Source organism: Carica papaya, chromosome 6 (assembly GCF_054855325.1).
Source record: "Carica papaya isolate Zhongbai chromosome 6, ASM5485532v1, whole genome shotgun sequence".
NCBI classification, from domain to species: Eukaryota; Viridiplantae; Streptophyta; class Magnoliopsida; order Brassicales; family Caricaceae; genus Carica; species Carica papaya.
Window position 1 is genome coordinate 32,553,499 of NC_142314.1, and position 13,650 is coordinate 32,567,148.

Here is a 13,650-nt window from a genome sequence, read left to right on the forward strand (position 1 = left end):
AAAAGAATAATAAACTAATAACAAGGATAAAGTAAATTGTTAAAGTATTAATGAAAAATATGACTCCACGAGTGCCTAACCGGCCTACTCCAAGCTCAACCCATCTCTGCCTAACCAATGAGCCGACTGAACTGCCCTCTTGAACTCTTTCTTGTGTTCCAAGAAACTTTCTAAACACAAATGTAATAAAACATAATTCTTTTCTTTATGGTAATTGTCTTTTAGTTTCATTTACTTTTGAATTCTATATTTTTATATTTGAATATCATAAATGTAATAAAACATGTAACGGCCCCGGAAATATCAAAATGAAATGGGTATTTAAATATATCAAATGCGGAAGCGAGATCAAAATTTCAGTTAACATCCCTTACACGAAAAACCAAAAACGTACTTAAAATATAAAAGATTAAACTAACTAAGAAAGAAACTCGAAAATAAAACTATGAGTATGACTACAGAGTCTCTAGCCATCCCCTTCGTCGTCCTCCTGCGGAACGGGCTCGGGAACCATGTCTTCCTGATCTGAAATGGTTAAATAAAGAGTGAGCTACACTAGCCCAGTAAGAACATCACGATATCTCACCGTCACGGAGGTAAAGGTGGGTAGAAAAACACAAAAGACCAATGGAGCATAATTTACAACAAACTCGTTTATTAACATGAAAACCTTTACCATCCACTTACCTCGGTGGAATTTATGAAAACAATATAAGAAAGACAATAACATTATCATAATCATTGAATAATATGAGCTGTAAAACATAACACTTATCACGCCTCTTGTAATTCAATCATTGTACAACATATCCTTTTCTCATTTACCAGCCTACTAGTATCCGTGGGGGTCCATAGGGGTTCCGCTACCCGTTAACCTTTAACATTCATAATCAGTTTCCCAGGGCTGTCCCCATACCCCGTCCGGTATGGGCGCCAAAACCATGAACCTCAATACCCCGTCCGGTATGAGGGTGAAACGGGCCGTCCCCATACCCCGTCCGGTATGGGCGCCAAAACCATAAACCTCAATACCCCGTCCGGTATGAGGGTGAAACGGGCCGTCCCCATACCCCGTCTGGTATGGGCGCCAAAACCATAAGATCTCCATACCCCGTCCGGCATGTGAGACCACACTCCCGGTAGGGTTCCCTACGGACCCGGTCCGTCCACCATCTCCCAGGATATCTAGTCAGGCTGACCCCCATAATACAATTATCAGTCTACACAATCTTTCATTTTCCTTTTCCTCAGTCAGCATCATCAATTCACATACAAACAAGCAAAACAGTAATTCATGCCAAACAGACAACATACAGTATCAGTTTTTCAGTCATTCAACCCATGATTAATAAAAACGTAGTATATGCACACAAATCTGTAAAATGAACACATCAAACCTCATTTTGCATTTAAAGCTGTAAACAGGCCAAATAACAGTAAATCACCAATCACACTAGACTCGGGCTCCATTAGCCACCTTAAGCAATTTCACACATTCGTTAATTCAAGAAATACCGTTTTATCATTTTGAACTTTAATACCGTGATAGGAAATAGGGTGAGGGGTCCTTGCTTGTTTTCGGGATCCGAATACGATTCACAGTGCGCCTGCAGGCCGTCCCTAACTTTCCCTGAATTTTTTCCGGGGAACTGAAACACACTAACAGTACCTGCACGTGTTCCAAAAAAAATTACGGAAAACCGAAGCTTACCGGCGGCGGTGCTCTCGGGTGCGACGGCCCTCCGGTGAGGTTCGTGCTTTGGTGATTTGGCTCCGATCAATTGTGCAATGAAGGTTGGGTCTCGGTGATGATAAGCTGCAATGTATATGATTGCCGCTCGAAAATTAAGGACAGCAGAGAGAGAGCTTCTTCTGTGACAGAGATGGCCTGAGCTGCTTGGAGTCGCGCTGAAGAAAATACAGAGATGGGTGATATTTGTGTTTATGTCAATAAGTAGAGGCCAGTAATTGGTTCTGCGAGTAGAAGGAAAATAAAGAATGAGAAGAACAATTTGAGGGGATTTTTTTCTAAGTATTTTGCGAAGAGTCCATGGAGAAGATGAGCTCTCTCTCTCTTCTCGGCCTCCTCTCTCTCTCTACGCCCCTTTTGCCTCAAGGATTCCTCCTTTCTCTGTTTTCGAGTTTCGTTCTTTATAGTGGAGCGAAGCTATTTAGATCAGCATCCCCGCACTGAAGATTCTCCAAAAATCACGAAAACCCATCTCTTCCCGCTCGCGACGTGCACGTCCTTCCTTCCTTCTTCTTCTCCCGTTTTCTGCGCCACTACGCTGCTTATAGTGGAGCGAAACTGTTTAGATCAGCATCCTCGCACTGAAGATTCTCCAAAAATCACGAAAACCCATCTCTTCCCGCTCGCGACGTACACGTCTTTGCTTCCTTCTTCTTCTTCCGTTCTCTGCGCCACCATGCTCTTTTCCTTTTTTTTTTTTTGGCTGGATAAATAATTAATGAAGTAATTACAAAAATGCCCACGTTCTGGGATTACAAAACATATCAATGAATATTAATATTTATAATAAAAATTATTAATTAACATCATTATATATAGTCTTTAAATAACTGTATGTATTTAAAATAAGAACTTACTATTTATAACATTTTTCACTTAGAAACTAAACATTTTATGTTTCCTCGTATCAATATGCATATGCATGTAAATATATAAAAAGAATTAGAAAATATGCCAAAAAAAATTAATTGTCCAAACAACAATGCAACACAGAATTTTAACCTTAATACAACAAGACGGCAGGACAATGAAACATAGCACACAAGCTGACTTACAAGCATTGTACAAAAAACTAACGCCACTTATTTAGTTTAATTCCGAACACGATATGTAAAACATCTAACAATAGTTAAGATAGAATACGTGAGAGCACCTCTGATTACACACATGTTCTCGTATCGACTACAATCTAAACTTACCAGCCAGACACTACAGGCATTCTTAGAAACAAAATCTAAATAAAATAAGACATACTACTTACTGTTTTCTGATTAGACGCAAGCATTGCGTAAGCAGTAGTGCTCAGATACATGGCAACCTAGTCTCTCAAGATAAACGTAGTAAAATACAGCAGGCTATCAAGTAAAATATTTTCACAAAGTATGCATAGCGCCATGGAACCCCCGTTGAGAATTACGGGGGTGTCTCTGAAGGGAGACTTTAGATGTAAGTCTACAGAACATTCTAACTAATGTTTCTTTTAATGTACATAATAACACAGCTCTTAGAAGGCACTCTCGCCTCCCTGATTTCACAGGAAGATTGGTGTCAATGTTCTGGCTGTACCGGCCGAAGGCTTTGCCCAAAAACTTCCGATACTTGACATCCTGGTTCCATTCCTGACTCTGGCTTGAGATCAATGCCGAGGAACTGGAGGTGTCGCTGCCTGATGGCTTTGCCCATAAAACCCAATCCCTGGTGGGCGGTAAAATCCTCCAGTGGCTGGTGGCTGCTGCTGTTGCTGTTGCTGTTGTGATTGCTGAGACTGAGACTGTGATTGAGATGGCTGCTGTGGTGGCTGAGTAGAAGGCCTTGCTAAGCCCATTGCAATATGTGGTGGCAGTGGAGGTGGAGGTGGAGGTGGTAAGGTGTTTGCGCCATATGGGTAAGGCATTACCCCCACCATTACACCAGCAGACTGAACATACTGACTTGCTGGTGGGTTTGTGGAAGACAGAGGTATTGGTGGAGGTGGCGGTGGAGCAGGAGCAAATGCAGCTTGAATCTGATTTCCCTGGGACAAAGATTGAATATTCGTTGGTGGCGCAATTGGCATATTGGTTATTGGCTGTTGTTGCAATTGAGTAAAATAAGCTGAGCTGCCCACTTCTGAGCTAACAACATCCGAAACAGGCATTGGTTTCTCAAGTTTGGCCCTTTTTTCTGGGGGGAAGACAGGCAATCCTGCTGTGAACCCACCAGATTTTAAGCTACCATTCATTGAGGCAGCTTCTTCTGCAACAAGAGATGAAAGCACTGACGTAAGCATCTGTGCAGAGGATGTAGATGCTGCAAGCTTAGCAGCAACAGCAGCTGCGGCAGCTTTCTTGTTTTCTTCTTCAGTAGTTCTCAAAGGTGCAAATGAAACCACAGGCTGAGGATGGGGTGGAGTGCTGATTGGCTGAGCTGAAGAAAGAGTCTGTTCTACCACCTTCATGGCTTCTGTTGCAGAAATTGTAGGCGTAGTTGGGGGAACAGGAAACGACGGTGATGTCATTCTCTTCTTCATATTGTTTGCATGCTCAACCTGAAATCGAGCAACCTGCAGGCAGAAAGAACAAATGAAATAGATTTTGACAAAGGATGTGGTATTAGAAAGAGAGGAAGATATCACAAAACTGGGGCTTATGCCCCAGCATCGTTAGAGCTAGAGGGGAGAGCATTTGAATAAAAAGATTTTTGATTCCAAATTTCAAATAAAACATATTAAATATTAAAAATAGAGGGAAAATCAAGTAAATAGCCATTCTGAGAATCAATAAGTCCATTTCTAGGATTTCATGAAAATAGTGGTATTCTTACTTGCAACTGGCTCCGGATAAGCTCCAGCTTTGATTCCTGAAGACTTTAAATCAGTTAGTAGTCAATAATGATGCAAAACTAAATTGAAATCCTATGGCTCAAGAACATATGAGGGTTGATAAAATTTACATGTTCCTGCAATGCTCCTTTAAGTTGGTAAACCAAGGCCGCCCTAGTTGCTTCAGCATTTTCCAGTTGTCCAATGCACTGCTGAAGTGCTTGCTCCTGCTGCTGTATCTCATCTATGATAGAAGAGCCATGCTGACTTCCTAACCAAAACAAAAGATGAAGAATATATAAAAGTTAATAACCAACAACTTTGTATCAGCTATTACAAGTCAGACGGGATGAGACAAATATATTGAGAATAAAGAGCTGAAACATCATATGGGAGAATGAGGAGCCAAGTCTGGATTTGAAAAGGAAATAAAAACCTAATCCCTTCCAAATGAACCACTTACACCCAAACTCCAAGGTTTCCAAGATTGTTAATAGGGTTTTCCATGCAAAACAAGAGTATCATAAATTGGAGATATTGCCCATAATAAGAGATATTTATGCAATTCCAATATCTATGTATTATCAAGAATTTAAGGTAACTAAGCTTGTTTAGGAACTATTAACTATAGGATTATTATTTGCATGAGTTTACTATTTCTGGTTTAGATAACATCTTATTTAGTTATTTTCAAAATATACATTATTCAACTAATTGGATTACCTTCTTAGTTAAGCTTATTTTCTAAGTAAATTTTAGAGTTTTTTTTATTTATTTTATATATATATATGACATAAGATCTATCTGTATGGATATATTCACCCACATTGCAGCCTCATTTACTACATGTTGGTTCACAAAAAATGGCATGAATAAAGTAGAAATTTTATAGGTATTACTGATGTAATGGCCATTGCCATGTTTGGTTGACACAGAGAACTGATTCCAAGGAGTAAGCTAGTACAAAAGAAATTGTGATTTTCTCCTTTAATAGCTATTCATGAGGAAAGGGGTAAAATTACTATTTCTAGCTTCATGTAATAGTACTGGAATATTTTTAGTCTTCATTTACAATAGAAAAGAATATCATCTTTATCTTTTAAGTTGAAAAATCAATTCACAAGTTCCCCATAGCTGCCACCATCTCTCCATGAAAAGGCAGTGGAACTCCATGAAACACACAAACTCTACAAAACGCCATCAAACTCCTTCACACGATGATGCAATACCACCCAAGTAGCATGAGTGCGGCATGAAATGCAACATTGGTCCAGTTCGAAATGGGACCAAGGATTACTGCCCTACAATTTCAATGTTTGTGTCTGCGGTGCGACTCCAAATCTATTGAAATGCAACAATTCTAAGGTCAATTCTTGCACAATTAGCTTTGGTAACCTCCTTGTGTAACACTTACATCTCCTTCCAGATAGATGCTAACCCTCATTGACACCAAAGATAATGACAAATGTTCTGAGTGGCGGCATATAGCCAAGTTGGTGACTTTAATCCTACAAGCCATGATTTTATTGGGAAGATGAAATGCTTTTGTTTTTTTGTTAAAACTATTTTTTATTTACTATTAACTATAGTTAGGACCAAATTACTTGTTATAGTTTTAAATTTAGAGAAATATAGATTTATTATTATAATGTTTGTATTTCTTTTTATTTGAAATCACTGGTTATAGTTTTAAATTTTTACGAAATATAAATTTATTATTATAATGTTTGTATTTTGTCTTTGCAAATAAAAATAAAGGGTTAACCAATATAACAAGGACATTGTAGTCATTTCAATTAGTCCATCTCCATAACAACATACCAAACAAACAATGGAACTGCTATTCTAATATGCTAACCAAACAGGATCATGTAATCACAATCAAATTACAACCTTATTCTATTATGACTTAATAGCTATTCCATTCCATCCTTCCCCTTAGTTCTCTGGCCGCCAGTAGGAGGTGGACAACACCTCCACCATTATCAACACTCAAGATTGTCAACCGATCACCCACCAAGTCTCAGATCCTACCTCCGTTATAATAAACCTCACTTGCCAGCAACACCTCAAACCATTGTTGCCTTGCTGGAACTCAACCTTAGCAGCCACATTGATGCCCACAAGATCCAATTCCAAACTACCACCTTCAAGGGAACCTAATGCCAAAAATTCAAAACCCAAAATCACCACACATGTTACAAATGCACTGTTAGCAATGAGCGAAATCCTGCCCAAGTAGTTTATAGAGCTTAAGACATCTCATGAGCAAAGCCATTTCTAGAGCTGAGTTGTTACCTTAAGTCGTCTTATGAAATGGAGCTGCATACAAAGCCAAGTGCCCTTTTTTTAACTGAAGCATTTCAAGCCACTTTCAACCCACTTCCAACCCAAATTTGAGTTGAAACTTCTGCAAGTTCATGGGGAATACTCAACCGTTTGTGCTAATTTTGAGATTTGTGGTCACAGATTTGCAATTTATACTTTTGGAGATGAATTGAGTTTGGATCTTATCCTTTAAGTCAAATCATTAAGAAAAAGTACAAGGCAATTTTGGATGGGTTCAAACAAGAGTGGATTTAACCATGTTCTCTTAGTTACATTCCCTTTATCATAAGGTTCATCAACAACCAACGAGTTTCGAGATAATTTATATAATGCTTTTTACCAAAATGGATAAGAGAAGAAAATTAAAACTAAAGTTTAACAAGGTTGCTTATATGATAGTTATTATCATATGGAAACCCCACATTATTTTCCAAGACCTAAAGTAGGGGAAAAAGTGTTCAACATGCTAGGGAAAAAAATTCACAAGAAAAACATGGAAACTTGTATCCTTTTAAAGCCGATTTGAGCCTTAAAAATAGCTTGCTAGGAATTAAGCAATATGCCTGACATGTTTACAAGACAACTGGAAGGTTCTCAATTCAAGAATATCCCAAATCTTCTGTTACACAAAAACCGAACAGTAAGAATCCGACTTCTTGTAAAAGTCAAACTCCTGTATAGATTGATATCTTAAAAAAGATCTCTCTATAAAGTAGAATCATAGTCGACTTCTATAACTAGAAGATTTTTTACTTTTATGGTACTAATTTATATTTAGTTTCATACTAAAACTCCTACTAATCTTCTCTTATATGCATTCAGATATCATAAATTAAGTGTCATGAATAAAAATTCAATAAACAGAAAATTTAATTACAACTTCTCATGGTATTAGGGCAGGATCTCTGAACCTTAAAAAATCCTTTTTTTCAATCTCTCTTACTAATGACCAACTATGGAATGGCTACAGCAAGAACCAGTGACCTCTCTAATATCACATCTCAATCTGATTGAACTATTTCTATTAAACCACCCAAATTGGAAGCCATTCAAATTCCAATCACTAGTTGCAAGCTAAATGAAAGCAATTATATCTAATAGTCCAAATCGATCAGATCTTTATCTGCAGTAGAGAGGGATAAGAATATCTCACTAGAGAAGTCACCTAATGAAGTGCCAAAGACCCAAACTTTCGATCTTGGAATATCGAGAATAATCTAGCTATGTCATGATTGATTAACTCGATGACAAATAATATTTGTAAGAATTTTTTGTTGTACAAGATGGCAAACGAATCTAAAAAACGGTTAACGAGTTCTAATGCAAAATCCAAAATTAACAGTGTAATTAAAAACTCACATAATATTCAAATATCATCAAAGATTTAAATCTTAAATAAACCTCTCTATTTAAACCACTATCAATTAAATGATAGAAACTAAGATAATTGAGAAAATACGAAAATTAGAAAAATATCACAAGAATATCTTGATAAGTCGATCCAATTCTCTATTCAACAAGAATGATGAAAAACACCTCACTTGTTGAAAAGAAACTTAGTAATTTTATTACTATTAACTTGAGTGAGTACAACCATGAATTGAAAGCTTATTTATAGTGTAAGCCATGTGCATTAAAAACAAATAAATCTCCTAAATTAATTGTAAAAATTATATAGAAAATTAAATGCCTTAAATGAGAAAATAATAAGAATTAAGAAGATTATAGCCAAAATAAGGTAGATATGATCTCTTTTTGTAAAAACCTTTTTAAATGAGGAAAATCTTAATTAATTATGGAAGAACTAGGGATAATAAAATGGCAATTTAGGGCCGGTTCTTTATGGCCTCAAGAGGACGCCAAATCTTCAAGATTCCTTCCTAACTTGTGAACCTTAGTCCTTTCGTAAGGAATTTATTTGGTTTCCTCATTTGAGGAAGATCTTGAGGTGTTTAGGAAAAGAATTAAAGAGATAGTCTAATCTTCCATAAAGAGATGAGATTGGTTGCCTTTTTAAGGAGATATGGGGAAAGGATTAAAAAGGATTAAAGAGATAGTCTAATCTTCCATAAAGAGATGAGATTGGTTGCCTTTTTAAGGAGATATGAGGAAAGGAAGACAAAAATTCTCCCTTGGGAAAGTCTTCCTCTCGGATTGGAAAGAATCCTCATGGGTGGAAGGATTTTCTTTTCCCTTTTCCACTACTCCTTTAATTTGGAGAGTATATCCCCCCATTATGCCCTTGGCCTAATGGGCTTGTTCCCATGCCTTTATGGGCTTCTTTGCTTGGTCCAACTCTTCCTTTCTCGCTTATCCATGCCTGAACAAATAATTGAAAGGCTTGTTGGAGTCTTTTAGCTCATCCTCTTGTCATGGGCCGACTTGGCATCATAATATTCTCCCAAGTGACCCAAATCCATCCAAATTGTGTGAGTATTGCTTGTATCTTCCTTGGCTGCCAACTTTCTCTTCGTTTTGGGCTTTTTTGCAAGCGATTCTCTCTTGGCTTTCTTCTTAGTTGTCCTTCTCTTCTTCTTCTTGTCTTGGATCATGGCCCATGCTTCCCATGCTCACATCATCCCCTCCTTCCTAAAAAATAATTCATCCTCAAATCAAACACTTTTTATGTAGGGGTTTCATTAAACCTACATTCTTTGAGAAAATATCCTACAAAACAATGTCATTAAATAAAGGAGGTTTAAGGTGAGTTAATAGTTTTTTTCTTGAAAGAGGGCCTCCTTAGCTCCTTCCTTTCTCTATAATAATATTCTCTCTTCATGTTACTTAGTTCTTCTTTTCCTTCGGGCTTTAGTGAATTCTTGAATTGTTATTAATCTTTAAACACCTCCTCATATGATATTAGTGCAAGTGTAAACTTCTAACCACACATGCTAAATGAAAAACGATTTCCAAAGCCATCATAAGTTACATGCTTATCATACTGTCAAAGTCTTCCTAGTAAGATGTGACTAATATCTGTTTAGTCATCTTCATCTCTCCATAATCAGTCAACCACAACTTGTAAGGATGAGAATGGCGCGTACGTCAAACTAAGTTTATTAACAAGAATAATACTGCCAATGTAGTGCAACTACCCACATCTATAATAAGACTACATACCTTCCCGTTTACAAGGCAACAGGTGGGGAAGATATTCTCTTTTTGGTTACTTTCTTCAAACTTGACTTGGGCATTCAGAATTCTCCTAATAACCAAAGCTTCCTCCTAGGCTGAATATTCAACATTTTCCTTAACATCCTTCATTGGTGGTATGCTGTCATTATCTTCATTATCATAGTCACTACCACTATTAATTCTGTCATAATCTCTCAATAGTATGATCTTCTTATTTGAGCATTGAGATACGATGTGTATGATTTTGAGACACTTGAAGCAATTAATTATACTATACTTTTGGGATGAATTAGGTATCTCACTTTTGGTATTTGGCGGTGTAGACTTTTCCTTCATCACATATGCTCCCTTCTTTTCCTCTTTCTTGGGCCATTCTGAACTGTAGATAGGAGTGACATGTGACGTGCCCCTCCCTTCTACTTGAGCTACTTCTTGATCTTCATGGTCATATGCACCATGTCCTCTAACTCCAAGTAGTTTTGCAACTCTACACTGTTGGCAATTTCCTTATTAAAACCTCCCAAAAAACTTGTCATGGTAGCCTTGGGATCTTTTTCGATATTAAACCTAATCATGGCCATCTCCATCTCCTTATGATGATCCTCGACAGACATAGATCCCCACGTCAAATGTTGTAATTTCAAGTACAGTTCACTATAAAGGGTCATTGACAAGGTACTTGGGGAATGCCAACATACTTTTGTGGGGGTTAGGAAAATCTTGGATGCAGCCTTAATTGCTAATAAAGTGGTTGATGAACTCATTTATAGGAAACAAAGAGTAATGTGCAAGTTGGATATGGAAAAGGCATATAACAATGTGCATTGGCGATTTGTGGATTACATGCTAAGAATGATGGGTTTTGGAGAAAAATGGAGGCGTTAGATGAAAGCTTTTATTACTACTACTTCTCTTCCGATCTTTGTCAATGAAGGTTCGTGTTCTTTCTTTTCAGCCTCTTGTGGTTTGAGACAAGGTGATCCACCATCGCCATTTACTCTTCATCATAGTCATGAAAGGTTTGAATGTTACGCTTACAATGGCCAACGAATGTGAGTTGTTTAGATGCTTAAGAGTGGGGTTGGGGGACCGTTTCGAGGAGATAACTTATTCATGTTTTGTTGATGATATCATGTTTTTTTTTGAACCAAAGAGAGGAGCTTTATTGCATATCATGTGTTTTGATGGACTTTCAAATAGTGTCCGCACATAACATCAATCTTGCCAAGACGGAAGTTGTGAGGTTGGGCTCGAAAGGGGATCGGGATGGGTTGGCAAGGGCTTTGTGGTGCAAACTTGTTAGCTTACAAATCACGTATTTGGGTCTGCCTTTAGGTTTTAGATTTAAAGAGGAAAGAATATGGGATCTAGAGGTGAACAGATTTGAGAAGAGATTGGCGTGATGGAAATGAGCTATGCTATCTAAAGGAGGTAGGTTCACGCTTATCAAGAGCACTCACAGTAATCTACCCATCTAATTCACGTCTCTTATGACAATCTCGAAAGGTGTGGTCAAGAGATTACAAGTTATTCAGAATCATTTCCTATGGGGTGACACGGGGGAGAGTAGGAAGTATCATTTGGTTGCACGGAATGAGCTTAAAAAACCTATGCATGTTGGTGGGTTTGGCCTGCATTCATTGATTGAGATGAATGAAAAGCTACAAGGTAAGTGGCTATAAAGATTCATCAATGGGGAAGGTGCTATGTGAAGAATAACTATAATGGCTAAATATGGAAGAGATGATAGCAAGAGTTTTACAAAATTGGGTTCTAGATCACATGGGAAGAGTTCATGGAAAAAGATAGGTTTAGGGTGGGAGAACTTTCATAAGAACATCAGTTGGACAGTTGGTAGGGAGGATAGAATCAAATTGTGGGAAGACTCCTAGGGTTAGGTTTCCACATATCGCTTAGAGGAAGAATATCAAGATTTGTGAATCTATTGCGGAAGTTAGTGGAGGGATGAGGGAATGGAAAGTATTTATGTCGACAAACCTAAATGACTAAGAGATTGGTGAGTTTGAGGAACTACTGCATATCCTTTCTCTTATTACTTTGAATCAAGATACCAACATTCTATAGTGGAAGCTCACAGCAGATGGTTTGTTCACAGTAAAATCTTCTACAAGAATCTATTCAAGTATGATGAATGTGGAAGCATATTCCCCTTATCAATAGTTGTGGAAGCCAAGAATACCCTCCCAAGTTCCGTTTTTCACTTGGAAGGTATAAGGCATGCACTGAATGTTGCCTGACTATTGATGAATTAAGGAAGAGGTGAAAGATTCTAGTTAATGCGTGTTATTTTTGTAAAAGGGCAAAGGAGACTTGTAATTATCTTTTTCTTTGGTGTCTCCTTATATACAAGTTATGGATTATGGTTTATGGCTTGCTTGGGATTGGTTGGGCGGTGGCAGGGCATAAGTGGCTGAAGGAAACAGATAGAGATCATTCTCTTACCATATTCTGGGTAGTGTAGAATGAGAGAAATAGAAGAGTTTTTTATGAGGTTGAGGATTTTGATGGTTTTGATATACTTCAAAATATATGTTCTAAACTCTTGATTTTTTTATACGGGATTATCCTTTATGTTCTATAGAAGATATTATCAAACCTTGAGACAGCAGCATGTTTGCGGAGGTATTGGGATGTAAAGCTGTTAACTTCCCTTTGAAATATCTAGGGGTCCTTTTGGGTGCTAAATATAAAGAAAAAATCACTTGGGACCGATTATTGAACGATTAGAGAAAAGATTTGCGGGATAAAAACGTAATTTCTTGTCAAAAGGTGGAAGGCTTACTCTAATCAAAAGTACAATGGTCAATCTTCCTATCTACCATCTCTCCACTCTTACAATTCCAAGTAACATTGCAAAGAAACTAGAAGCAATTCAATGTAGATTCCTTTGGGGTAATGAGATTAATAACCGGAAGTATCATTTGGTGAAATGGGAAGAAATTAAAAAACCTATGGATAGAGGTGGACTGGGATTAAGGTCCATTGCTACCATGAATATTGCCCTACAAAGGAAATGGTTATGAAAATTTTTGGTGGATGGTAACTGATTGTGGAGGAGCATAGTTGCAGCAAGATGGGGAGATTTGTCAACTGCAGATTTGCCTTCTAGGAAAGGCAGAAATCACATCTGCAGACCGCGTGGTAGAGCTTTTTGGAAGAAAATCCTCCTACAGTGGCCGAAATTCAGACAATGCATAAAATGGCAAATTGGTAATGGATGTAAAATGAGATTTTGACTTGATGTTTGAATTGGAACGGGTGCTCTTATGATGCGATTTCAAAGGTTATTTGAGATTGCCCAGTCAAAACAGATGCTGCTTAAAGAAGCCTATCGAATGTGCAATAACAGTATTGAATGGTCGGTAAATGCTTCAAGAAACCTAAATGACTGGGAAGTAAATGAGTATGCTGAATTATTAGCACTTTTGGAAACTCAGCAAATAAAAACTTGGGAGAACAAGGTGGTGTGTAAGCTGGAAAAGAGCGGAAATGTTTTTGTGGGGTCGTATTAAAGGCAACTGGCTGGTGAAAATTAGAAGGTTTTATATAAATTCCCAGCTAAACAGATTTGAAAAGCAAAGGTGACTCCGAGAATTGCTTTTTTCACTTGAGAAGC

The 13,650-nt window shown here is 37.6% G+C and overlaps 1 protein-coding gene across 2 annotated transcripts in view; it reads right to left on the minus strand.

Annotated features, from left to right (window-relative positions):
• Positions 1 to 2,985: 2,985 nt before the first annotated feature.
• The window catches only part of LOC110812841 (uncharacterized), a 35,478-nt gene continuing 24,813 nt past the window's right edge, over positions 2,986 to 13,650 (minus strand). For both annotated transcript variants that reach the window (XM_088223302.1, XM_088223303.1), the window contains 3 exons: positions 4,682 to 4,821; positions 4,553 to 4,588; positions 2,986 to 4,292 (listed from right to left, as the gene is read on the minus strand). In XM_088223302.1, coding sequence (XP_088079428.1) covers positions 3,387 to 4,292; positions 4,553 to 4,588; positions 4,682 to 4,821 — 1,082 coding nt within the window. In that variant the 3' untranslated portion in view covers positions 2,986 to 3,386. The remainder of the gene's footprint in view (positions 4,293 to 4,552; positions 4,589 to 4,681; positions 4,822 to 13,650) is intronic.